The sequence below is a fragment of the Pygocentrus nattereri genome, chromosome 7 (assembly GCF_015220715.1).
Source record: "Pygocentrus nattereri isolate fPygNat1 chromosome 7, fPygNat1.pri, whole genome shotgun sequence".
NCBI lineage: Eukaryota > Metazoa > Chordata > Actinopteri > Characiformes > Serrasalmidae > Pygocentrus > Pygocentrus nattereri.
The window spans coordinates 10,921,938-10,949,528 of record NC_051217.1 but is presented as its reverse complement, the minus strand read 5'-3'; the positions used below and the strand labels follow the sequence as shown (position 1 = coordinate 10,949,528).

General features: G+C 38.8%; 2 protein-coding genes across 4 annotated transcripts in view; both read left to right on the top strand.

The window, feature by feature from the left end:
* vwf (von Willebrand factor) overlaps positions 1–12,791 on the top strand; it is a 43,377-nt gene extending 30,586 nt beyond the window's left edge. For both annotated transcript variants that reach the window (XM_017717137.2, XM_017717212.2), the window contains 19 exons: positions 278–455; positions 710–924; positions 1,024–1,213; positions 1,771–2,100; positions 2,938–3,185; positions 3,755–3,857; positions 4,054–4,125; positions 4,267–4,371; positions 4,511–4,713; positions 6,079–6,228; positions 6,703–6,801; positions 6,922–7,105; positions 7,309–7,349; positions 7,472–7,579; positions 8,367–8,465; positions 8,816–8,944; positions 9,113–9,152; positions 10,681–10,778; positions 12,341–12,791. In XM_017717137.2, coding sequence (XP_017572626.2) covers positions 278–455; positions 710–924; positions 1,024–1,213; positions 1,771–2,100; positions 2,938–3,185; positions 3,755–3,857; positions 4,054–4,125; positions 4,267–4,371; positions 4,511–4,713; positions 6,079–6,228; positions 6,703–6,801; positions 6,922–7,105; positions 7,309–7,349; positions 7,472–7,579; positions 8,367–8,465; positions 8,816–8,944; positions 9,113–9,152; positions 10,681–10,778; positions 12,341–12,532 — 2,784 coding nt within the window. In that variant the 3' untranslated portion in view covers positions 12,533–12,791. The remainder of the gene's footprint in view (positions 1–277; positions 456–709; positions 925–1,023; positions 1,214–1,770; positions 2,101–2,937; positions 3,186–3,754; positions 3,858–4,053; positions 4,126–4,266; positions 4,372–4,510; positions 4,714–6,078; positions 6,229–6,702; positions 6,802–6,921; positions 7,106–7,308; positions 7,350–7,471; positions 7,580–8,366; positions 8,466–8,815; positions 8,945–9,112; positions 9,153–10,680; positions 10,779–12,340) is intronic.
* Positions 12,792–14,376: 1,585 nt separating this feature from the next.
* LOC108439094 (anoctamin-1) overlaps positions 14,377–27,591 on the top strand; it is a 30,538-nt gene continuing 17,323 nt past the window's right edge. For both annotated transcript variants that reach the window (XM_017717418.2, XM_017717333.2), the window contains exons 1-9: positions 14,377–14,650; positions 16,505–16,668; positions 18,720–19,025; positions 22,703–22,795; positions 25,467–25,618; positions 25,719–25,773; positions 25,904–25,955; positions 26,087–26,142; positions 27,373–27,420. In XM_017717418.2, the coding sequence (XP_017572907.1) occupies positions 14,620–14,650; positions 16,505–16,668; positions 18,720–19,025; positions 22,703–22,795; positions 25,467–25,618; positions 25,719–25,773; positions 25,904–25,955; positions 26,087–26,142; positions 27,373–27,420 (957 nt within the window). In that variant the 5' untranslated portion in view covers positions 14,377–14,619. The remainder of the gene's footprint in view (positions 14,651–16,504; positions 16,669–18,719; positions 19,026–22,702; positions 22,796–25,466; positions 25,619–25,718; positions 25,774–25,903; positions 25,956–26,086; positions 26,143–27,372; positions 27,421–27,591) is intronic.

The following is a 27,591-nucleotide window of genomic DNA, read 5'->3' as shown; positions in this document are numbered from 1 at the left end:
GAAAAAATCTCCTGACAAAAGAATAAAGTACATAATGGTCATTACAAAAATTACACAAATTACAGAAATAAGGGGTAGTTTCTGACTTTTGCACAATACTATATGAACCCTTTGCAAAACACCAGTGCACATTAATGGGTAAAGAGTCTGATTTCATGTTGATGTGATAGATTCTTATTTTACTCAACTCTCAAAATCTCTGAAAGTAACACTCTGTACTTCTATGAGCTTTAAATGATATGAGTGAAGTATTGACTGATTCCTTTGTCTGTATTAGCCCGGAGAGACGTGGCTACTGGCAGATGGCTGTCACTCACTGCTGTGTAATCCGTCTGGTGTGGTGACGCTGCAGAGCCACAGGGTGAACTGCGAGAGGATGGAACCTCCAGCTTGCAAGAACAGCCTCAGAGCTCTCAGAGTTAACCAAACTTGCGGCTGTACCTGGAAATGCCCTTGTGAGAGCACACATACACACATGCACACACACTACAATGATAAATGAACCCTCCTTAACCCTATTACGGGTTTGTAAGTTTACACTTGATAAATATACATGTGTATGCATTTTCCTCCTGTACCGTGATGCATTTCTGCACTATGATCTTCGATTCTTGCTGAATTTAAAATTAATAACTGAATAAGAAGCCTAAACTACATGGAGTTATGTTTTGCTTTGTATCACAGACTACACTCATGTCTACTCCTGCAGGTATGTGCATGGGTAGCTCCACCAGTCATGTGGTGTCTTTTGGAGGCGCAGCTCTGAAGCTGAAAGGTGCCTGCTCTTATTTGCTGCTTCGCTCAGGAGGGTCTGAGCTAGTGTTACACACGGCTGCTTGTAAGGGCTCACCAAGTCAAATTTGTATGAAGAGTTTGGAACTGAGAGAGGAAGGGACTAGTGTGGTGCTGAGAGATGACATGAAGGTAAAGGTGATCTAACAACACTGTAACAATATCAGTCTTCAGGAACCACATCAATAATGCCAGTATGTTTATGTTTGTGTGTGGATGTGCACAATATAGGTGACTGTAGATGGTGTGATTACTGCAGTACCCTTCAGACGAGGTGGAATATCTGTCACTCAGATTGGAGCTTTGCTTCATCAGCTACGGTCAGAGACGCATGGCTTCACCCTCACTTTTACTCCCCATAGCAATGAGTTCACCATCAGCCTGGATCTCACCATGATAACCAAGACCACCGGCATCTGTGGTATATACACTATTTTGAACAAATTTATTTCGTGTCAGTTGCAGTTGTAAATGGGATGCATTCTGTGCACGGGTTATGTACTATACTGGCCCAAGCCTCAAAGTGCAACTTATATGCCACATGGATGGAAAAAGGCAAAATGCACTTCTCTTCTTCATGCATTGGACAGAGAGCTGTGCAAAATGTGGGATGATTTATTGAATATAATGAATTGATTTCATTTGAAATTAGCCAACTTACTCTTAACACTAACATACTCTTTTAGTGAAATGTTTCCCCTAAATCTATTTGTAAAATGAAAATGAGACGAGATTAAAATTACAGTGTAACTAGGTTAGCAATGGAACCAAAAGTTATAATGAGACATTTGTCTGTGAACAGTAAAGAATTCTCAAAGTTTCTAATCAACATGGTCATTCAAAAATATCAAAAATGTCTCCCTTTATTTCTCTCTCTATCTCTCTATCTCTCTCTCTCTCTATCTCTCTCTCTCTCTCTCTCTCTCTCTCTCTCTCTCTCTCTCTCTCTCTCTCTCTCTCTCTCTCTCTCCCTTACAGGTTCATGCTCTGATGATCAGACACACCTGTTGCTTCCTGATGGCTCAGTGGCTGCAGATCCGGATATGTATCTACGAGAATGGGCTGTTGGCGAGTGTGTTTGGGGTGGGGGCGTGTCTGAGTGTGAGGCGGGTGTGGCGGAGGGCTGTGAGGTTTTAGCCTCGTCAGTGTTTGGTGAGTGCCATGCTGCAGTGCCTCCTCAGGATTATGTGAAGATGTGTAGACAGCTGGCCTGCCACCCTGCTGCCGTGTGTGACCTCATCGCTGCCTACAGCAGTGTATGTCGACAGCAGGGCGTGTGTGTGAACTGGAGAAAACCCAACCTGTGCCGTAAGTCTCATTTATGTGTGTGTATACACACCCAAACACAATTTTGGAATTATTTGTCATTATAATTTTTGTTATTTTATATAGAATCATATCACATACAGTGTAGACACCTACACTTATTTTACTTGTTATTTCGATTTTATGTATTGCGTAAATAGGGTTAAAGGGAAATTCCACTGATGCTTCTAAATTTCTCGAGAAACTTACCAAGTCTGAATTGTTCTGATAGAAACCTGAAGTCTGAAGTGTATAATGGCTTTAAAAGTGCCCTCAAAGAAAGTTATTGTACAAAATAATGATAAATATGTTAGCTGGTACCTGAGACATTGTTTTATGATATATTTATGATAATGCCGATATATAATTTGTAAATCTTTTCAAGGCAGAAAAATATGTGTTGTAAAGGCAAAATCTTACTACAAAATAGACTTACTACTATTTCATCATCATCTGTATTACATAAAAAAACTTAGAAGACACGTGAAGGTTTATTGGTCATTTTGGATGGTAAATAATAATAAATAATGTTCATATCTCGATGATTATGTTGTGCAAATATTTGTAGCAGTGGAATTTCCCTGTTAAATGATCTTATCCCTGTTGAATGTTCTCAAACTTAATTCTCATCTATTTATCTATTTAAATGAAGAGTATAGTACAACTGTATTTCATCTAAATTTTACATATATACTTATTTGGCTAAATTTAATTAGAATATTTTTGTGGAATAAAACAACTAATCAAAGCTTGTGAATGTATAAGATTGTTTTTGGATACTGTGAAGACTGGTTATCATGTGTAATTTCTGTGTGTTTGTGTGCATGTTTTGGTCTTTAGCCATGCCTTGTCCTAACTCTATGGAGTATGATGCGTGTCGTACGGGTTGTGTGGAGCAGTGTGGGCATGGTCTGGCTGTGTTGGGTGATATGTATGTGCGGGGTGACAGTTTGGTGAACAGTACACAGTGCTGGATGGACCCCACTGAGGGCTGCTACTGCCCCCATGGAACAGTGCTGCTTGGGGAAGAATGTGTGGGCAGAGAGACCTGCAACCAGTGTTTGGACCAGCATGGACATGCTCACCAGGTACACATACATACAAGCAGTAACTATCAGCAGTTTTCCTCTTACCCCAAGTATAAGTAACAAACAAAGTTTGTTTTTCAAACATGCTTGCTTCTTTAAAAATAACAAAATATAGGAATATTTGCCAAGTACTTATTGGTGAGGTTTTAGCTTCTTTATGTTATATTGGCCTCATAGCTCCAGTGCTAAAGAAACGAACACTTGACATCAAACATGTCTCAGCTGATCATCGTAAGGGAAGAATTGTGTAATTTCAATTTTTTGCTGCTTTATTGCTTTAATTCTGGCAGCCAGTGGTCTTAGTTAGGTCATATACTAGACTGTTGCCTGTTTTTATGAGGTGCAAATACATGATATAGCTAATAAGCTGTTGCGTTCAGAATAAAACCTTGTATCTCAATTTTTGTACATTTTTCATTGTTTTCCCTAACTCAAAAATAACAGTTTCTCTTTATGTTGTGTATAAATTTTATAATGAATAGACCAGTAATAATGATCCAAAATGTATGATCATAATCCAATTTTTTTTGTTTGTCACCCTCATTATTTTGTATTTGTGTGTTTTACAGTTCATGGAGAGTTGGACTCCTGATGACAATCCATGTTTACTGTGTGTGTGTCTAGATCAGCAACGGATCAACTGTACAGCCTTGCCCTGCACTCATTCAAAGGGTGAGAGTGAAATATCAGAAGCTGCTTTTTCCTTCTTTTTCTATTTCCTCTTTCCCTCCCATGTTTCCCTTTATCTCTTTCACTTTCTCTCTCTCTCTTTCCTGCTATATAATGTATACCCAGCCTAATTATTTGAAGCACTCCTTCAGTATTGTGCTCTGAGTGTGTAGTCATGGTAACTGTTGCTGTGCTACAGCCCCTGTATGCGGGAAGTGTGAGATTCTTCTGGAGAAGAAGGATTCTAAGTGCTGCCCTGAGTATGAATGCGGTAAGAGCACAGCGCATACAAACAGAATGCACTCCACATAGCATTCCTGCAAATGCTAATCTACCAAGGACAGTTTCCATGTTTAATTGTTACTTGTGTGTGCGTGCGTGTGTGTGTGTGTGTGTGTGTGTCTGTTTGCAGTGTGTGACACTGCCAACTGTAAGGTTTCTGATCCTCCACAATGTGAAAATGGTCTTAGCTCAGTTCTTACAAACCCAGGAGAGTGTGCACCGATCTATCAGTGTGGTGAGTACACAGAACACACAACATGCCAATGTACTCTTTCATCAGCAGCCATGCACAGAACCTACATACACATAAAGAATCTGTAACCTCACTTAATGACAACACAGGAAACTGAACAGCCTCTCTTTGTCTCTTTCAGTCTGTAGAAAAGAAGAATGCTCTACAGCTAAACCCTCTTGTCCAGCCTACAAAAAACTGTCTGTGAAAAAGACAGAGTGTTGCGATACGTTTGAATGTATTTGTGACTGTCAGAGCTCCACACAAGTTTGCCCGCCTGGTTACGTCACCAAAGAGCTGACCAATGACTGTGGCTGTGTTGAGGTCACATGCCTCCCTGATAAGGTGGGTTGTGTGTTACAGGCATCTGTTAGTACTCTGTGTATATGTACATGCATGTGTGTGTATGAGAAGTTGTGTTTGTGTGAGAAGTTGCGTTTGTATGAATACCAGAGAAGCTTCATGAAGTGAGAACCACCAAGTTAAAACATTTCTGGGAACTAAATTACATCATTTAGTGAGGGGTGGGGAGCTCATGCTCCCTTTTTGTCTACCAGTGGTAGATTTTGCCCATTTCATCAAATTTTAGTAATTATGATTATAGATTTTTTTGGGGGTTCTGTACAGCCAGCTGTTGTATTTGTTTATTTATTTGCACACTCTGCTGTTGTTGCCCCAGGAGACAGGTAACAAGAAAGTGCATTACAAGAAATAAGCAGACAAGAAACGTATCACTTTTCATCCCACTGACTTGAATAGGTGTGCATCTTGGTCTTATATATCTCTTCTAATAAAAAATATTAAGGAAGCCTAAATCAGTATAGGAGCCAAAGTAGGGAATAAACTGGACTGGAGGGTTTTGTGCAAATCATGTGGTTTGTGTGAATCACAGTAATCTGAACTGAACCAAGCTGAGCTTCTTTAACTGAGAAACCTGAATCAGACATTTGTTCATAGAGTAGGTCTGTTCCATGTAAATGGGTTTTTATTAAATTTAACAGCCTGGCATAAGTGTGATTTCTGCTGCTGCTAATTATACTCAAATGCACACATTTGAACAAAGCTAGCTAGATAGTGTTTGTAAAATAATAATATAACTCGTATATCTATATATGTGAGTATGACTTGTACATGTGTGTTTAGCGAAAGGAGTGTTAGATATGTTTGTCTGTGTGGTCGAGCTTTGATTGGGACTAAAGTTTTGGTCCTCATATATGACCTGATGAGTCTGATGAGTCTGACCCAACCCAAGCCAAAAAATTTCTGACTGAAACTGTCATAGCATTGCACAGCGTGCTAACAACATTACAGCTGAGAAGCAGAAGTGCTTGAATGAGTTGTTGATTGGAGCTGATCGTTTAGAAATTAAGTGTTCCAGCAGTGCAGCTGCATTAAATAGCATCATCATTCTCCATGATTCACACTGCCACATTTTGCCTTTAAATATCATCAACTAAACAATGCTTTTTTACAACATTCCAAAGCCCTAGTACTTGATTAGTAGGGAAATATTACATGAGCTGTACAGAACCCATTTAAATTCTCTGTGAGTGGCAAGATTCAGAGCTGTGGTGATCAGATGGTTTGTATGCTTCTGTTTGCCTGAGACTGAACCTTTCTGAAATACAAGTGTGCAGGTGTGTGTGGTGGAGGGAGTGGTGTGTCAGATGTGTGTATATAGGTGTAATTTGTGCATGTGTTTATGTGCAGGTGTGTGTGGTGGAGGGAGTCGTGTATCAGGTGGGCAGCAGATGGGAGGAGAAGTGTAAGACGTGTGTGTGCACAGAGCAGACAGACAGAGTGACTGGACTGCATATCGTGCAGTGTGTGGATCCTGTCTGCAATCAGATCTGTCCTGTGGTGAGTTCTGCAGAGTTTCTTCACTTCTTCACTGCTCAGTGTCACTGTGCTAATGTATCACCAGTAGATGAGCTCTAGGGCTGTAGATTTTACAACAATTCTGTTCAGTTATGAATCTTCGAGAAACAATTAGGTACATAATTTAAAATTTCAGCATGATTTTATTTGACTATGGCTTAAATACACTGGAGCTCTAAGAGGGTGATGTACAATATGAGAAAATAATGTTTTCGGAAGACGGCAGCAAGTAAGTAAAATTATGAACACTGAAAATGAGCATAATACGTCCCCTTTAATGTGATTGGAGGAACTACTTATACTTAATAGATTGTTTTTATAATCGATTACCTGAATAACTACTTCAGATTAATGCAACATGATTCACTTTTTATAGCCATAATGATTTTTCATAGATTTACAAAATTAATTGTGAAGGAACCATTCATGATTACTTACTTACTTTTGTGCCCTCAGGGCACCACATACTCTCACTCAGAGGGAGATTGCTGTGGTCATTGTCGTAAATCTAGTTGTGTAGAGGAGGATGCAACACACGGAGGCCGCTTACGACTGGTGAGTGTGAGATGTCTGTGTTTTTGAGTGACAGATCTTTCCTTCCCCTTTCCTCATGCCATGACTTTGCTAAAGCAGAGAAACTATTGTGTAATGTTTGTTGTGTGTATGTGTGTGTAGGTGGGAGAGCGCTGGGTGTCTCCTGATAACCGGTGTGTGGTGAATGAGTGTTTGCAAGTAAATGAGGAAGTCTTTATCCAGCACACTAATGTCTCCTGCCAACTCATGGACACACCCACTTGCCCGCTGGGCACAGAGCTCCACTGCAACACTGTAGATGACTGCTGCCCTTCCTGCAGTTGTGGTACAATCACACAGCTGATACAACACTCACACATTCAGGCTTCACACACATACTGTCACTGTGAATGTAAAGGGCAGCTAACATTTTGAAATAACCATGATAATAAGGATATACAGTCATATACAAGGGGTCAAAGTATATGTTTTGAAAAAAGCATCACATACACAACTCACACAAAGTAATATTCTTTTTTTTTTTTTTAGTCCCTGTAGATGCATGTGTTTTGAATCATACTCTTATTGGGGTAAGTACTGTGCCCACCATACTTATAACACTTATATAAGACATATGCACAAGTCTGAGTATTACCATATTTGTGTGTGTGTGTATTTGTGTGTATTTGTGTGTGTGTGTGTGTGTGTGTAGGCCGGTGAAAGCATGATAATGGATGCGTGTACACACTGTAGGTGTGTGGATAAGCTGGGAAAATACCACCTGTCTTGTAGGAAGATGAGCTGTTCACCCTGTACAGAGGTAATGTTCTTCATCATCACTAGAACCACTATCATCATCACCAACACTGTCATCATTATAATCATTACCAACTAACACCATTATCATCGTCATTATAATCGATATCACTATTGCTATTAAAATCATTATTACTATCAGCAGCAGCAGCATTATTATCATGTTCATCATCTTCACTGCCATCATCATTTATCACCCGTTACCTTTTTCATCATCATCCTCATCTTGCTCATAATCATCATCATTCTTCTCATTATTGTCATCCTCATCCTTTTTGTCTTCATCATCATAATCATTCTGCTCCCCCTCCTACGTCTTATCTTCCTCATTGTCTTTATCATCACCCTCCTCCTTTTTCTCTTTATTATCATCTTTCACTTCTTTCTTATCATCATCATCATTATCATCCTTCATATTATCAATAGCATCATCAGCAGCAGCAGCAACATTATCGCTACCTTCACATCACCACCATCATCTTCATCATTTTCAACATCTTCATTATCATCTTTGTCATCATCACCATCATTGGCAACAGCATCAACATTATTTTAAGCATCCCCTTATTCAAATTCAAGATCTATCTCATCCTCCTCCTCCTCCTCCTTTGAGTCATCATAATCATTATCATCCTCATCCTCCTCCTTCTTATATTCATCATCATCATCATCATTATCCCCCATATCTTCATTATTGTCTTCCTTATCATCATCATCATCATCATCACATCATTCTTTTTATCATCATTATCATAAATATCCCTATAAAAATGTGTGTGTGTGTGTTTCAGGGTTACACTCTAGAGCCAATTCCAGGTGCTTGCTGTGGCCGGTGTGTAGCATCTGCCTGCTCCATCCAACGACCTGATGGACAGTTAGTCAGCCTGCAGGTAATTCATTAACACACACACATATACTCTCTCTCACAGTGGCAGATTGGATGGTGAAATGAGACAAATCGTAGAGCTCTGCGACACACAGAAGGCTTTAAGACTGTGCTTGTGGGTGTATCTATACAAACCTGATAAGACAATGTAGTACACAGAACAGCAAAGTTGAATATTGCCAGTAATTAATGCAATACTGTTTTACTTTACATTTACCTAGCATTGGTCATTGGTTACCTAGCACTTTATGGTCATTAGCTGGATTACTGGATCAGTGTTAAAACAGACAAAATACATATTAGGCTTTAGTGAGTACATTACGTAAATTATTGTGCGTGTGTCTGTGTGTTTAGGTGAATAGCACACGTGAAGACGGCTGCAGCAAACACAGCTGCAGTGTGAATGAACACGGTGAGCTAGTGCTGGAGACTGTAGTGACCACCTGCCCTCCACTGGACCGAGCCCACTGTCTGGAGCATGGGGTGGGCATTTGTATTCCATACACGTAGACACACACACAGACCTACAAGCTCACCATTATCCACAGTTTTTTTTTTTTATTATGGGACCCCTATGAAACAGGGGCACTTCAATAAGCTTTCCTGATTCTAATGCATTGAGTGTCCAGCTAAATTTACTGTTATCCACAGGGTAAAATAAGCCAGATTGGAGACAGCTGCTGTGAGATGTGTGAGTATGAGAATACATATATGAACACAAAATGTAGTTTAAGAGCATTTTCAGTACTGTCAGTGTTTGAAAGTCTCTTATTTATTTGTTTATTTATTTGTGTATGTGTGAACACATCAAACTCAGATTCCTCTGAAACAACCCACAAATCTAATCATACTCAGACCACTGTTTGTTTGCGGCTCATTTTATGGTTGATTGTGCATCATGGTTTGGTGACCTCAGGGTCACATCGCTGCTGTTTGCAGATGATGTGGTCCTATTGGGGACATCAGGCCGCGAACTTCAGTTTTCGCTGGATTGGTTTGCAGCCGAGTGTGAAGCGGCTGGGATGAGAATCAGTACCTCCAAATCCGAGACCATGGTTCTCAGGCGGAAAAGGGTGGAGAGCCCTCTCTGGGTCGGGGACAGGTTCTTGCCTCAAGTGGAGGAGTTCATGTATCTCGGGGTCTTGTTCACGAGTGATGGTACAAGGGAGCGGGAGATTGACAGGCGGATTGGTGCTGGGTCAGCAGTGATGTGGGCTCTTTACCGGTCTGTTGTGGTAAAGAAAGACCTGAGCCATAAGGCAAGGCTCTCGATTTACCGGTCGATCTACATTCCCACCCTCACCTATGGTCATGAGCTTTGGGTAATGACCGAAAGAATAAGATCGCGAATACAAGCGGCCGAAGTTTCCTCCGCAGGGTGTCTGGACTCTCCCTTAGAGATAGGGTGAGAAGTTCGGTCATCCGGGAGGGACTCGGAGTAGAGCCGCTGCTTCTTCACATCGAGAGGAGTCAGCTGAGGTGGTTCGGGCATCTGGTTAGGATGCCTCCTGGACGCCTCCCTCGGGAGGTGTCACAGGCAAGTCCACCTGGGAGGAGACCCCGGGGAAGACCCAGGACACGCTGGCGTGACTATATCGCCCAGCTGGCCTGAGAGCGCCTTGGAATCCCCCTTGGAGAGCTAGTGGAAGTGGCTGGGGAAAGGGAGGTCTGGGCCTCATTGCTTAGGATGCTGCCCCTGCGATCTGAACCCCGGAGAAGCGGAAGATAATGGATGGATGGATGGATGGATGGATGGATGGATGGATGGATGGATGGATGTGCTTCATGAAGACAAAGCAGCCCCATTGTACTTCACATTCTGCTTTGACATTCAAGGCTTACCGTACAACTGCAGCCTTCCATCATCTAGCATATGTGATCTCATGAAAGGTCCACCACACTGGTAAACATTGGGAAGGAGGACCAGATTAAATGCCTGCTGTCGTCAGCCCACAAAGAGCTTTCGCTTCTGTTTTCAGAAAAAAAAAGTAAAAGACAGAGGTTACAGCAGAACCATGCTGCAGTGTCAAGGTGCAGCATAAAAAGGCATTTAAAAAAACACTACTCAAAAAGCAAAAAGCACAGAGGGTATTTGCAGCTTGGTCATTTTCAGGTTCACTTTGTGTCATTTGGAGTAGATGAAATATATATATATATATATATATATGTGTGTGTGTGTGTGTGTGTGTGTGTGTGTGTGTGTGTGTGTGTGTGTATAGGTACTGAGCCAGAGTGCAGGAGGATGGTGGGTTTGCTGAATTATGTCAAGATAGATGACTGCCAGTCAGAGGAAAAACTGGAACTCAGTTACTGTGAGGTAAATTTTTCATTTTTTTACTATACTATGGTTTTCCTGAGGTCATGCCACCTGACATGGTAAATTAAACCATTTAAACCCTGAATTAAAAAATTAAATTTTTCCCAGATTTGTGAAAGGGCTACTGACCATGGCATTGCAGCATAAAGATCACTTGGGGGTCTTCTTTATATTGTAATACCCTGGTGCCTTTTTTGTAAAAGCATGTCAGAATAAAAATTTGTCTTTAATTGTTCTGTCTGACATTTGAGGAAGTATAGCGTTGCAGACAAAAGTTTTTCAGTGAGACAAGTACTTTTAAAGTTGCCTAATGGTGCTTTTGAAGTTGCAACAATAATAGTAACAACAGTAATTAATAACAGTAATGCCTATTTTATTTAGACCTTTATGTAGTTAAATTACATTTTTACTCATGTATGAATCAACCTCTCTGGTTGGACAGTTGCACCACCTGCCATTTTTAGACTTTTGGAGGCAAAAAGAAATTTTAAACAAGTGAATTTTATATGGATGCACTGAAAATTGTTTTACATAAAAGAGGTATTGTTAAATAATTTATGTCATATATTTATTTATTTTTTGGGAAATTAATGAACTTGAACAAAATATGCACATTATATCAATGACCTACAGATCAATAGATATTCTGAAAAGCAAACCTTTCAAATTTTGGTTACATTAACAGATCTTAACAAAATGGCAAAGTTACTGTCATTTTGTTAATGTTATATAATTTATAGAGATGCATTGATGTGGAAGTTGTGGGCTGTACATGAATATGTTGATAAGATTCATAAATATTTTTAAAAGTTAGAAATGAGGACTAGATCCATCACTGAATAGCATTACAGAGAAATACTGTAAAGCTTATTTGTAGAGTGTTAAAATGCAATGAAGTGAACAATATGTTATTTCAATAACATTTATTTTAGCACTCTAACTCAGCGTTGCCTAAAGATCCTGCTCTTCCAGAGGACAATAAATACATCATTAAATATCAGTTTGAAATATCAGTCAAATCTAGACACAAATCTGTTCAATGCAGATTTTTTTCTAAAGAAAATATCTGCTGATACCAATATGATTCCAGTTCCATTATACATCTCTAGTGATTACATAATTACATGATTAAATACATAGTTACAGAAAGAATACATTTAATTTATAGTCTTTGCACAAACATTTCAGTATGGACAATTTTATTTGTTTGTTTTTTCCAAGTCAATAAATGAAAAGCACATTAAAATGTAAAGAATGTTGCTTCACTCTGTAAAACAAGACAGCACACAAAACAATAACTTTTCATCAAATATAAATCATGAAATTCAAAATATCTTTTCATCTAATTTTGAGTGAAACCGATTAAATGTTTAGAATCTGCATGTTCTACAGAATGTTACTGCTTTCTTAGATGAGTTTTGAGTCAGAAATAATAAATATCAAATTTCATGTCATGAGAATTTCTTATGACAATAATAGCATAATATAATAATAATAATATAATAGCAATAATAATTTTTTTTCACTTCTCGTGATTTTCTTTTCCTTGTTAAAACACACAGGGGCAGTGCCGCAGTAAGTCTGTGTATTCTCTGGAGAAGAATCGTGTGGAGAACCAGTGTGTGTGTTGCGCTGCTAAGGGCACTCTACCACTGAGTGTTTCTCTACGCTGTGCTAACGGCACGCACATTCCCCATCAAGTCCTCACCGTCACTGGCTGTGACTGTCAGGCTCATGCCTGTCCCTCTGACTGAGAACGTACAATGTCACACACCCACACACACATGTAAACATACTACAGGCACACATGTGCTCAGTATGTAACACTCAGTGACTGGTTGTGAAACTTTAACACGCATACACACACAGCAGGGCCACTGTCTGTCTCTATAGCTAGACTGTGTTACTGTATGTGACATTGCATGACACTCCTTATTAAAGTATACTTAAAAAAGCAATAACTCATGCTGTCATAAATCAACATGTAATCAATAAACACTATCCACATTTCCACATGTCTAGTTGTGTGTTTCTTTCCATTCTCAAGTAACAGTACTCTGGTGAAATAAAGACTCAACAAAAGTATGCTTCCAAAAAAGACCTTAAGTAGATGTTCCAGTAGTAAAAGCTCATAAAACAACTGAGTAACTTACAGAACTGCATCCAGCAACTTTTAGCACACAAACTGTAGACACTATATAATATAATTTAAGAAATATAAATAACATAATAAAATAATACCTCAAAAGTAAGATGTATGGCCAACTGCAAAGCAGTAAAGAAGCTATAATCAGTGTAATTTAACGAAACTAAGCACAAAAAGATGTAGCAACTCAAAATGAATGTCTTAAATATCAGAAATATTAGAACGCCAGCAAAACCTTTGTTTGGTTTGCATTTTCTTCTTCTCCATTTCTTTTCTCAGTAATGGCTTCTTCCTTTCAGACGCTTGTGGGTTCTTTCAGATCAAGAGTGGAGCTTAATTTTCTCAAATCTCTCAAAGATGAACAATTTAAGTGCTGTTTATCTGATAATGACAGTTTTGGTGGTCTATCAGGTCTTGCGTAGTTGTTAGGAGTCCTGTTTTCTCTGCATCTTTTAATAACTCTTTGAACTGCAGTTTTAGAGACTCCTGTTTTTTCACTTGTTTTCCCTCCCTTTCTTATGTGGATTATTGTATATCTAATCTGTAAAGAACTATCTCCTGAAGGATGAGTAAGTCACACTTAATGGCCGGAAATGAAATAATGAAGGGGGGTCTTTTGCACAGTACTGCATGTCTGTCTTTTTGAGTGTGTGTGTCTGTGTTTTCTCTATGAATGTGTGTGTGCGTGCACATCTCTATGTGTGTGTCTTTCTGTTTGTGTGTGAATAGTTTTCTATATGAATGTGTACGTGTGTGTGTGTGTGTCTTTCTGTTTGTGTCTGAATAGTTTTCCATATGAAGCTGTGTCTGTGTGTGTGTCTTTCTTTTTGTGTCTGAATAGTTTTTATATGAAGCTGTGTCTGTGTCTGTGTCTGTGTCTTTCTGTTTGTATGTCAATAGTTTTCTATATGAATGTGTGTGTGTGTGTGTGTATGTCTTTGTTTGTGTCTGAATAGTTTTCCATATGAAGCTGTGTCTGTGTGTGTGTCTTTCTGTTTGTGTCTGAATAGTTTTTTATATGAATGTGTGTGTGTGTGTATCTTACTGTTTGTGTGTGAGTAGTTTTCTTATTGAATGTGTGTCTCTGTGCGTGTGTGTGTGTGTGTCTGTGTTTGTGTGTGAATAGTTTTCTATATGAACTTGTTTCTGTGTGTGTGTGTGTTTGTCTTTCTGTTTGTGTGTGAATAGTTTTCTATTTGAATGTGTGTCTGTGTGCGTGTGAGTGTGTGTGTGTATCTTTCTGTTTGCGTCTGAATAGTTTTTTATATGAATGTGTGTGTATTTGTGTGTGTCTTTTTGTTTGAATGTGAATAGTTTTCTAAATGAATGTGTGTGTGTGTGTGTGTGTGTGTGTGTGTGTGTGTGTGTGTGTCTTTCTGTTTGGGTGTGAAGTTTTCTATATGAATGTGTGTGTGTGTGTGTGTGAATTGTTTTGTCGCTGACAGAATGTGTGTGCGTGTACTCGCTGGTGCGCGCTCGTCTCTCTGAGTGTGTGTGTATCCAGAAGGTGTAGCAGTCTCGCGCTCTGCCTGCTCGCTCCCTCTCGCGCTGTGTTCTGTAAGCCTCCTCTCGAGCCTCCACGGATTTATGGGTAACTGCAGAGCGGGTTAAGCCTGCGCGTGGCGCGAGCGGATTGTCCAACAGCTCAGCGCCGCGCGTCCTCTAACCGGGCTCGCGCTCTGTCCGCGCGGATATATGGCCCTGCACAGGTCTCCGTCCAGCTCGGGTGAGTGCAGCTTTGTTTATTTGTTCAGCGGCGGAGAGCAGAGACGGCGGCGTCACGTGCGTTCGTCAACACGTCCGTCATATTGGCTTGTTTTGTTTATCGCGCGCGAGGGCAACTGTTGCGCGTGCACAGCGTCTTTAATTAGATGGTTTATTTATAGCGCGCGAGGCGCTGAGCTGATAGCAGCTGTGCGTTTATATCTTTACACCTTTGAAAGCGTCATAACTGCATCTAATTGGCTCGAACTGCGTCTAATTTAGTCTGGATTTTGCACGCGCGTCAAAAGAGCGCTCGTGTTGGGGAGCTTTTACCGGACTGTTGGTCACTCCGGTCCGTTGGTGTTGATCTACTGAGTGCTGCTGGACGGGTCTGGGTGTAATTAGCGCGCGCTATAAGCTGGGCTATTTCAGGACCTGCAGGTCGCGGCTATGAGCGTTACAGGCTAAAGGGGCTCATTTTCCCCTCTTTAGTCATCGTGTACTGCAAAACAGCCATTTCTGCTGTATCTCCGCCGGAGGGGTTCAGGGCGCTGTGTGCGCGCGGGCTGCGTGTTTGTGATGAGCGCTGTCAGGTGAAGCAAAGGCGCTTACAGTCACATATCCGCGTTTGTTTACCAGCGCGAGCGACATATTTAAAGAGTGCGTGCGTGAGACAGGTGTGTGTCCGAGTGTGTCCTCGTGTCCGTGTGTGTGCGTGTGTGTGCGTGTGTGTAATGGAATGAGATATGTAAATGAGGAGAAGAGCAGGTGATCTGTTTTGACGTATTACCCTGTGGACCTGTCCATGGTGCTGAATCGAAACGGCCGTTATTAGCCCTCCTCTTTCTCTTCGTGTCACACCGTCTTCTCTCTCTCTCTCTCTCTCTCTCTCTCTCTCTCTCTCTGTCTCTTTGTGCTTCTCTGTTCCTCTCTTTTTCTTTGCTCTGTCGCATCATCACTTTCTCCCTGTCTCTCTGTATAGCTTTGTTCTCTCTCTCTCTCTCTCTCTCTCTCTCTCTCTCTCTCTCTCTCTCTCTCTCTTTCTGTCTCTATCTTTGTTTATCAAATCCTCTGTCTTTCACTTCATCTTTCACATCCTGTCTCCCTCTCTCGCTTCATCATTCACATCCCATCTTCCTCTCTCTCTCTTCGTCTTTCGCATACCTTCTTCCTCTCTCTTCATCTTTCATATCCTGTCTTCCTCTCTCTCTTCATCTTTCACATCCTCTGTCTCTCTCCATGTACATCCTCTGACTCTCTGTCACCTTAACTCCCTTCTTCTATCTCTCTTTCTCTGTCTAATTCTCTCTGAGTCCCTGTTTCTGACACATCTTCTTTTCTTTCTTTCTTTCTTTCTTTCTTTCTTTCTTTCTTTCTTTCTTTCTTTCTTTCTTTCTTTCTTTATTTACTTCTCTGTCATTTTCCATTTCTGTGATATTCTCTCATTCTTACATTCTCTCTTTCTCTCTCTCTGACAGAGAGATTCTCACAATCTCTCTGTCACATTCTGTCTCTTCAAGTCTCTCTCTTTCTCACTGTCATGTCCTCTGTCACTCTCTTCTTGTTTGTCTCATCTTCTCTCTCTCTCTCTCTCTCTCTATCTGTCTCTCTCTCTGTATCTCTCTCTGTTGGTGACACTGCCTCTCTCTTTCTCTTTTTCTCACATTTTTTTCACACATATATTATTTCCCTCTGTATCTCTTCAGTTCTCTCTCTTGCTTTGTGACTTTGTTTGCCAAATCATCTTTCTCTGTGTCACATCATCTCTCACTCTTTCTCTGTATCAATTGTGTCTTCCGTTTTTGCCACTTCATCTCTTTCTGTCCCTCTCTCTCTCCCCCTGTCTGTCACATCTGTTTTTAATTTTTTTTAACAGAGACATGGAACGGAGCCCCTGAGCGCATGTGCGTAGCCACAGCGATGAGTGAATCTTCATCCATTCACAGTGAAAAACTCCGCAGTCTCGCACGTGACATATCTGAAATTGGCCAGGACTCAGCCAACAGCAGACATGATGCAGGGGAGCCTGCAGAGGAAGCTGTGCGTGTTTTTATTTACTCTGTTCATCAAGGTCATGAGAACTAGCATAATTAAAGAGATCAATCAGGCCTTTCACTTTACATTAGCAAAGTACTAGTACCTGATCAGACTTGACTATCAAAGAAGCTAGAGCTTAGACAAGAAATCAATATGCCAGCAATTCAGCAGCTTTTTTCCTTCATGTCACAGGCAGGGGTGTGTTGAGTAGACTAAAATACTGAGTCATACACTGTTAGAAATAAAGGAACATTTTTCATTCATCAAGGTACAAACTATGTAAATGTACCCTCAAAGGTACAACAGTGGTTTTTAGCTCCACTTGGGTACCTTTAATAAGGTTTTCTATGTGAAAAGTACATATTTGTACCTTTTCATTACCTAATGTTTTAAAACAGAACAATAAAATAAAACCTGGAGATGAGATGGGGTGTGTGGAATCAATACAACTTCATTTCAATGGATTATGTTACAATTATGTTCCCTGACTAAAGGTACTAAGATGTACCCTTTAGGATACCACCCCAGTGACAAGAGGGGCAGTGCCCCAGAGACAGTTTAGTACCTTTATTTCTGAGAATGTAGAATGATACATGCTAGAGGCTATTCTTCTCTTTTTTGGATTCTTTTGTTTAAAAGTCAAATGCTAAAGCCCAAATGTAAGAGGTATGAGCAACATCAAAGCAGCAAAGAGGCTGTCACCAACAATCACACCCTTTTGCAGATCAATGTAATGCCATATATTATTTTAAAAATTAAACATATTAAAGGGTATATTTCATTAAAAAAATAATCTTCTAATAAATAAAAGTTAGATATAATAGATAGGCACTATCAAAGTTTACCATTCACTTCCCCTTCCATATAGTCTATAAATGGAAACTAAGCTGCAAAAACAGCCTGTTTTGAATAAACTGATTTTGTGCTATTATGAAAATCAACTAATTACATATCCTCCTATTCAGTCTAAAGCAGTTCAGTGCAGCCCATTCATGCTGAAGTTGTAAGGAGTGCTTCACTCTGGACTGCTTTTTGAGTGATGCACAACACTTTGCAGTCAATGAAAAGAGAGACAAAATTTACATATATTGGTCTTAAAGGCATAGTAACTAAAACAGCTGGGAAAAGGTCATGTAAAATATATTAGAAGTAGACCTCTGGGGAAAAAATGAAATATAAGAAAAATGTAGTGTATGAGCCCCTAAAAGCTCATGACTGCACATCAGGAGGCTCAAAGACTTGGAATCCTTGTTTTCAGTAATGTAAAACTAATGTGACACAGATAAACTTATTAAAGTCTTCCGATATGAATCACATGCTTTAGAATGTTATAGGTTTCAATTAATTCACAGGAACATGACTTATAAAGAAATTACTATAAATAATAATTACAGCATAATATGTCACTTAAGTGCATGTACCTTAATTTAAACTTTTTAATGTTCATAGAAAACTTTAATAAAATATCATAAAATGCCTAAAAGGGACTTTTAGGATTGGGAGCATAACTGTAACATATTCTGTTGGAATTATTTTTGTTGCTTTGACTCTATTCAATCAGTCCTGACTCCATTCAGGCATTTCATTGAACTTCTCTATTTAAAAACACTTCTGGTATTATAGGATACAAATATTTAAAACTATTTTATTGTATCTTTAATGGTACATTTACACTGTTTGTCCCTTGGTGGACTAAAATGTAAAATACTGTGCAGTATTTTTTCTAAAAAAAATGTATAAAGTAGAATTTAATAAATGTAATTGATAAGTTCAATTCCAAAACTGTGTATCAATTTGTAATATATTAAAACATGGACATTCTTGCATGTGTATACCCACTCCCAACAACAAATATCATGGAAAAAAAATATTAAAATAGGTCTATAATGTGTTTGGAATAATTAATATGGCAAGTGATTCCAAACCTTTGAACAGTAGTGTAGCATTGTTCTTAAGAAACAAGCAGGCTCCACAAGTGAGCTACTCTTTTGGAAACATTCATTGTACCATTGTCTTGTAAGGTATAATCTGAGCATGTGTTTATGTGTGAACAGGACGAGTCCGTCCCCTGTCCCAGGGGAGGACTGTGTTTTGCAGATGGCTGCAGGAGAGTGGACTATGTGCTCGTCTACCACTGCAAAAGACGGCACTCACAGTCCCGCCACTCCATCATTTCCAATGGCAACCTGCCCTCCCTGAGCCCCACCCCTTCACGCAGGAACACCCAGCCAGAGCTGGCAGAGGTGGAGCTGGAGGCAGGTCTGGCATCAGGGCCTGGAGAAGGAGAGAAGGCCTTGATCAGGGAGGAGTTTGAAAGGGGGCTACAGGAGGAGGGTCTGGAGATTGAACGGGACAAAGAGGTGTGTTGGAATGTGTGTGTGTTTATGGCAGAGTTCACTTAGCACTTAAATTAGTGAATGTAGCATTTCAATAAAAGTTATATCTTCACTTTGTTTACACTCTTAAAGATTTCTAGAGGGTTCTAGGAAGAGCTTTTCACTGGTACAGAACAGTTATGTAATGTATAAAATTTTATTCTGGTGGAGAACATGTTCTTTACACTGTTCTTCATACTCACATATCTCATCTACATCATGCAGATATACTTTTAAACTCCTCAGTATTAAATAAAATATATGTGTATATATATATATATATATATATATATATATATATATATATATATATATAAAATATAAAATAATGTATAAAATAAAATAATGCTTGATCTAGGCTCTATAGTCCAATAATCTCTCTCGCTTTTAGTAAAGTATAATCATAAATAATTAATTGATAGACAGGTTATTTTTTCATATTTTGTTAATTACCTCAAAGATGAAATGAATTACATTAAAATAGAGGTCCGTTATTTAAAACTTCAAGGGAAATTATACAGATTTTTTCCAAATCATTAAGATAAAAGTAAACAAATCATTAAGATAAAAGTAAACAAAGTGATTTAGAACCACTTGATGTGAAATGTTCTGTTCTAGAGAAACAGAAACAGTTATGACTGTTCACAGTGGTAGTGATAAGAACCACACACCCAAAGCATTTAATGCAGTTTGTTTTGTTTTGTTAAGTTTTATTCATTCATGGCAGAGAGGTACATGCAGGGTGTTGTAAGGCAAATATAAAAAAATATATAAAATAAAATATTCACAAAAGAAAACTTTTTTTTTTTCAAATTTACCACCATTTATCCATTATCAACATCACAAATAAAGCTCTGAAGACAGGGTGCTCTATCACACCGGTTGTTTATGTAGTAAATGGTTATATTTGCATTGTAAACTTGATGATCCCTGGTTCTTATTACAACCATTGTATAGAAATCTGAACTGGAAAGTCTACTTACAATGCAGCATCTCACATCAAACCACTCTAAATGACTTTGCTTACACCTCAATGCCTGAATTATGTGGTAATGTAAAAAGGTGAAGTTCCCCTTTAAAGCTAACTGCAAATTCATAGCAACATAGACTGAAATATATGGAGAGAGTGAAGGAGAGCTCTATAGTCTTGAGCTATCGTCTCCTCGATGTGTGCAAGTTGGGAACATTGTGTCCATTTCTGTGAATCTTCTGCTTAGTTCATCTGAGAGTGAAAGGACTTTGGTGAAAGTTAGATGAAAGGAAAGCCTGATAAGTGAAGATGAATAAACTACTGTTTAACAAGCATAAATATAATGTAAGTTGCTAACACAAACATTGAAGATAAGAAGGAGCCTAGTGAGTTAACCCACTAGCTTATTGTGCTACATAAATGATAACTTTTAAGCCTTTAGAGGAGCAAATACTTAAAAGAAGTTCTATTTTGTTCAGCATTGATCATTCATTAGCTCTCTGCTGAACTGGTCGGCCTGCTGTAATGCTGGTAAAATACAGTCCAATAACAGAGAACACAGCATACAGACTTATTAAAAAGAGACAAACAAACACAGTAACTGCTGTGTTTGTAAATGTTAGAAATCATAATCATATTAAAGTTATGTTGGTTGTTTTTGCTCCTGTTGCAATGAGAGATTTAGGTTTTTTATTCTTTTCTATTAGCTCTGTTTTTTGTACACTGGTTGACTAGCAAGTTGGTGTCTCCTACTGCGGATTACTTCCTACTGCAGCGTTTGAACGATGCTTAGCAAACGCCTCCATAAATACATTGTTACATTCTATCTACGAAGGGCGAAATATGACAAGACATGCTAGGAGGAATGATTTAATATGCGAAAGAGGTTGACGGTCCAGATGTGAGAGAGAGACTGAATCTGTGCACTAGAGACAGTGAAAGTTTGTCTCCTAGTGAAGCTGCACAAGGTTCGACCCACCCCCAAATAGGTTGTGCCCATCCAACACAGTTGTCCTGGTGCTGATGCTACTGGGTGTAGCTCTGTCAAATTCTTCCCCCTGGCTGCACTTGATAGGCATGGATTTATAAGCTATAGAGTGAATAGGGGTAGGCACAGCCTGCGCTTAGCACTGCTTACTGTTTAGCTTGTAAGTAAGACAGAGCTGCGTTTATATTACAGAATAAACTGTGTTGTGATGAATGTTTTAATTGTTATTGATTATGTTTAGTTTACTGACCAAGTTGATTAATTACCATTTCATTTTCCTTTAGTTTTTGTCTTTTTGGTGTGTGTTTAGTGAAGGTTTTCTCTGCTCTCTGACATGCATATGCTATGATCATTTCACACATTGTACCACCTGCTTTGGTTCCTTGTTGCTATGGAAACCAGTTTCGCCCCCAATGATCAACAACACACATGGACCGGCAGTGACTGACTGGCCACCATGATCCCTTTTCCTTGTATTCAAGTTAGCTGGTGCTGCTGGTTACTAAGCAGTGGTAGAAAACTTAATGAGTGTTCAGATTCACCAGTACGCGTTTTGTAAAAATGCGCGAGAAATTTTGAGTGAGTGTAAGTCTCACGGCCAAGGTGTGAGAGTCGGCAGCCTTGTGGTAACTAACTAACATGTGATGACCTTGAACTTTGACCTTTGAGCTTATAAAGATAAAAACACTTGGAATTTTTGGTCATTGTTTAGTTTATGTTTGGTTTCATAACAAAGCTGAAGAACTGTATGGTTTTGGCTCTCAAAAGAAATAATTAGGCACTCATGAAGAAGCTTTTAAGAAACTTCTTTCTTTCACTTCCATTTTATTTATGTATTATTTTGTTAAAGGGGACATGAAGATCAGTTAAAAGTTAACCTTTCTCAAATCATTTTTATGGCATCAACCAAAGATTCTTTAAAGAACCATTAATTGCAGGTTAAACAAATGGGAAGGGAAACAAAACAGATGCTTCTGTGGCATCACAAGATTTTAAAATATTTTTGGCACCTTTATTTTTAAGATTGTAGCCTATAGTCTTGATGAGATCTGCTGAATTACTAAATACTCTGAGGTTGTGTATGGTAAGGGGTGGGGGAGGGGAGGTGGTAGAAGAGATGGTAGATCACTCTCCAGTTGTGTTGTGTTGTGATGGATTAATATGGAGTGCTGTTGTCTCCAGCCAAAAGGCAGATTACTGCTGATCCTCATGGCTGGAGGTGTGTGAGAGATATCGGGTGCGAGTCAATGTGCATGTGTAAGTAGACAGAGTGAGGTTCAGTGATGATCCATTCCATCCACAGTTTAAAGCAGACCACAATAGCTGAACAGATGTTCCACCAAGCGTGTCTGTCTGTGTGCGTGCACCTCCTGTGGTGTTAATCAAGGCAGCTGGACAGCCTCTGTTTGCGACAAATTATCACAGTCTCACACGCAACTGAACTTAGCTGGTTCTGCTTATTTACCTCAGTCCTTTTGGTAACACACTACGCACAATTTACCTCAGTCCTTTTGGTAACACACTACGCACAACAATTAAAATATATGACACAAATCTATAACTGCATATGTAATCTTCTATCGTGTTCTCCCCAAGGGGTTGTTAGGCAGCCTTAAAGATGAAATGTCAGATTTTGCTGTTCTTGCTCTGTCACTCTGTCCTAATCAAAGGTTCTCTCTCTATCTCTCTCTCTCTCTCTCTCAGATGAAGACAGTGCGCTTTACCCGTCTGCATGTTCCCTGGTCTGTGCTTAGCCGTGAGGCAGAGCTTTTGAAGATCAAAGTTCCCACCAAGAGAGTGAGTTTCACTCGTTCCACCCACGATTCACAAAATCCCTCAGTCACACTCAGGAGGGAATACATTAGTAGAGGATTCAACATTAAGACTCAAAAATGATGGGTACTGCATTAAGTCTTTCTGGGCTGTGCACTTATTCAATGACTGCACGTAAGAGTGAATTCAGACAGGAGAATCTTAGGAACATCTACTAAAAATTATACCAAGACATTATGCTTATTAAAATTTACTATGATTAACTGACTGAAGTGAATCACAAATTTAATACAGTATTGTTGCTGTCATGCACAAACCTTGTTTTTCAATTTTGTCTTTTTCTTTTTTTACTTTTTTCCACAATTTGAAAACCATTGGAAGAACTTCAGTTACCACTGATGAACGGACCTACACTAATGGTGTAAAATGACATAATTACTTAATTACTTGTCTAAGAATCGTGTTACATTAATTTCCATTACACGTTAGAATGCTTTTTTCTTCTCCTATAAAGTTACCATTTTGGAGGTCCAAGATTTTGTTCCAACAGGAATCTTATATTACTGTGGTGGAATACCAGATTTGGGCCAATCATTGATATTATCGAAAATTTTGATTGATATTATGCAAATTATTATTCTTTCACATGCCACATGCCTATTTTTATTGTTTTGCCTTTATTTAAGCATTTCCTTGATACAATGACTCTAATGTATATTTAACTAAAAAGATAGAAGATAAATTGCACCTAATTATACACATACATATTTTGAACACAACCACTCCCTGAAAGAGAGTAAAATGGATGAGCTTGTCCAGAAGAAGGGTACCAAAAAATCAGTTTGGCAGTATTTCGGTTTCCAAATGCATATACAAATGCATAAAACTATAAAATGTTAACAAGGTTACATGCCTAAGTAATATTAGAGATTAGCCTAGTTGGAAATTAAATAGTAAATATGTTACCATCATGGAAAATCCAAGGTTTGGTAATGATCACATGTGGTACTTCATAACTGAATTTGGAGCACTATCATATTAATTGTTGTGATAATTCTGCAGACTATTATAATTATAGACCATCTATAGACCTATATCTATAGACCATTATAGCCTACTGATTACATAGAATGTTTGTTATATTATTGTAACTAAATAATAAACATGTAACAATCTTCTCCATTTTTTAATTCCAAAAGAGCGTAATTAATTTGAGTAAGGAAGTCAACAGGTACAGCAGTTTAAGAAATTGTTGATACGTCATAGTTACTGAGGTATCTTAAAACTAGCTTTAAAGGGTGGTGCTTTTCATATAATTTTATTTTTCAATGGGATAAATTTTGTCTTGAGAAGAGGATTTTCATCTCAAGACCATCCTACAATTATAGAATCTTAGGCTTGAAATATTCTCAAATGTGTTATTCTCAAATATATGTTGCCCTATACAGTGTTCAGTCATCATCAGTAGAATCAAACAAAATCTTTTCTTGCTTATTTTTTCATTATGTATTATTTTAATTACTTTAATTATTAATTATTATTTAAAGAGTTTTTGGTATAAACATTGTCCATATAACACATGGGAGTGTTTTGGGCATTTGGATGTTATTGCGGAGTTGTTATTTGGCCTTTCTGTTAATTATGGCCAAACTAATAAGTCAAATTAACAGGTACAGAGGGTTTCTAGAGGCATCTTTATAGTTGAAATCCAGGGTTAGAACAAATAAAACTCTAGAGACTAGAACCCAGTGACCACATACAAAGACAGAGTATTGAATTAACAGTAATGATGGGTGCTTACAGTTACAGTACAGACATACACTATATGGCCAAAAGTAAGTAGACAATTGATCAACGCACCTATATGAGCTTGTTGGAAATCCTGTTTCAAAACCCTGGGTATTAATCTTGAGTTGCCTTCTCTTTTTGTAGCTATAACAGCCTCCACTTTACTTCAATGTACTTGCCACTGGACACCACCCCTGCTGACACTTGGCTTTGTGCATATTGATCTTAGACTTTGTGTGTGCCAGAAAATACATTTCATGAAGTTTCTAATGCACAGTTCATGCGCTGATATTGCTTCCAGAAGTAGTCTGGAACTCTGTAGTAAGTGGATAGAGGCAATACACACTATAGCATTATAGCATAGGTGGCCCCAGTCTGTGAGTTTAACTGTTGTTAGGCATTTCCATTTCACAATAATACTACTTACAGTTGACCAGGGCAGATCTAGCAGGGCCAAAATTTCAGAGATTAGGGTCCATGATTAAAAAAAAATGTGTAAATGCTTTGGGAAGTTGATGAAGGCTGTTTCAATGTCAAAAGACACAGCTGATTATGCAGTGGCAAGCCGATTACCCAGAAAATGTGACAGTTCTGAAGAGGAATGTGATAGAGTGATTTATTGGTATGATGGTCCTCAGACGATTGCTGTCATATATTGTGCCTTTGACTACAGTGTGCTTCATATTACAGACACATTTGTAAGTAACGTGTTGAATTTTCAGTGCTGATGTGCAAATCTGTCTGAGGCATATAAACATCAGCAGTCTACATGTGTTTACCCTCTGCCCTATCACAAATCAACTGACCCCTAAAGAGTGTCAGCTCCGGGCCTGACCTCACTCTGACCTCATCCTCAGTGTTTGTATTCTGTGTTCCAATTGCTAATCCTTTCTGTCTGGCTTTACAGACATATGAGTTGAAAGAGAAAACCGGGCTTGCAGGAGCAATAAGCTCACTTTGGGAGAAACTCAATCAGCCATTCCAGCCGGGGGTCCCAGAACCCCAAAATCCACGTACATGTGTCCTTTCACTGCCATTCAACAGAAAGAAGCTACATCTGTGAGTGGGCACAAACAGATGCAAAAAAGAGGCACACCCATGTCTGTATTATGTAAGATATGAGCAATTTCCCTATCCTAATTGTTTTATTTTTTTCCAGATTTGACATCAAGTCAAAAAACATCCTGTTTGACAATGCAACACGAGGACGAATTGTGAGTTTCTTTGTTCTGTATGGAGTATTTTCTCTTTTCTCCTCATATTTTGCATAATCTGAAAATCTTTTTTGATGTTTTTTCATATAATTTTGTGTACTTGTATTTCTGTGTGAACTTGCCTTTGAAGGTGCTTGAGATACTTAGGCGCACGGCCTGCACACAGACTTGTCAGACAATGGGTACGCAAGTTTTAGAATTCTCTTTAATATTCTACTGATTGGATTGAGGTTCAATTGCCATTCTAAACACATATTTATAATCTAGCTTTCCCATTTGCTACACACATAAATAACACTTTTTTATTATACAGGCATCACGTCATTACTGGCTAAGGGTGTCTACGATTCAGCCTTTCCCCTACATGATGTAAGTTGCATTGAAATGAGTAACAGTGATAAATTCATTCTATTAAATGAGCTACAAATAACATACAGTACAGTGCAACAGCCTTAAGCACCTAAGCAAAACGTTTAGAGTGGTTGGTGTAGTGTAGTGGGTAACACCTCTGCCTTCTACACTGCAGACTGGGGTTCAATCCCCTGCATGGGTAAGCACCCTACACTATACCAATAAGAGTCCTTGGGCAAGACTACCTTCGCCTACCTGTGTAAAATGATCAAATTGTAAGTTGCTAAGTTCTCCAGACAATAAGTCTGTTTTTGCTTGTGAAAAACAAACATGAATGCAGTAACAAGCAAAAGACTTAGTAGCTGAGATGTTGTGAGCTAATTAGAAGAACAAATTTGGTTCCTGTCTTCTCCTTGATTCCTTGATGCCCCCAGTCAATCTGTGTATTGGTGAAATTCAACCACTAGAACACCCAATTTAACATAATGATTTATTGGTTGAGCCAAACCAGATATTGGCTGATAACTACAAATATACAAATTATGGCACGAGGAGAGGTTTGGACAGGGGTGAAGTGAACACATCGATATACATGAGCATCACTACATACTGTATTAATGTAATTTGTATTTGTTCTAATGATAATGTTTTTTGACCAAAAAAATATTATTACCCAGAGAAATAGCTTTTACTGGTGCTTGAAGCTTTTGCAGTAATGTAAATCTTTGGGATTTTCAAACGGCTTTTTCCCACACTCTGTGGTTCTTCAAGTAAAGAAAATGGCTCTATATACAACCATGAACACTCAAAGGACTCTTTACATGATTAAAGGGTTCTTCGCATCGTGTTCTTTAAATTGATGGAAAATGTGTTGTATATAGTACTTTATAGACCCTTTTTTTGCACCAAAAATGGGTTCTTCTATTGTTATAATATTATTATCATTTAATCATGCCAAAGGTTCTTTGAGTGTTCATGGTTCTATTTAGAACCATTTTCTTCACTAAAGAACCCTCAGAGAACCACCTTTTTTAAGAGAGCATGTAAACACGTTTCTGACTTATAAAAAATATAGCAGTTATCTTTGGGCATGTCCAGAACAGGCCACTGTCACATAAGACCATAGAGATGGACAGATCATAGAGATGAACAGAAGTCTCTATTCTGTATTGTGTGGGTAACGGGTACAGTTAAGGATGTACGTGTGTACAGTGTAGAATGTAAATGTGTCTGTTCTCATTGGTTCAGGGGGACTTTACTAGCTCAGATGATAAAGAGCATCGCAATGACAGACAGGTAAGCTCTTCAGTCTTCTATGGTAGAACAGATGTCACATGATGGAGTTTAAGATAAGCTTGATAAGCTATCAATTACTCGATTGATAAAGCTACAATAAGCTGCTTAGTGTCATTAGAAGTGTGTGGATATGTAATTGTGTCTGTTTGCAATTGAGTGCATGTTTCTATA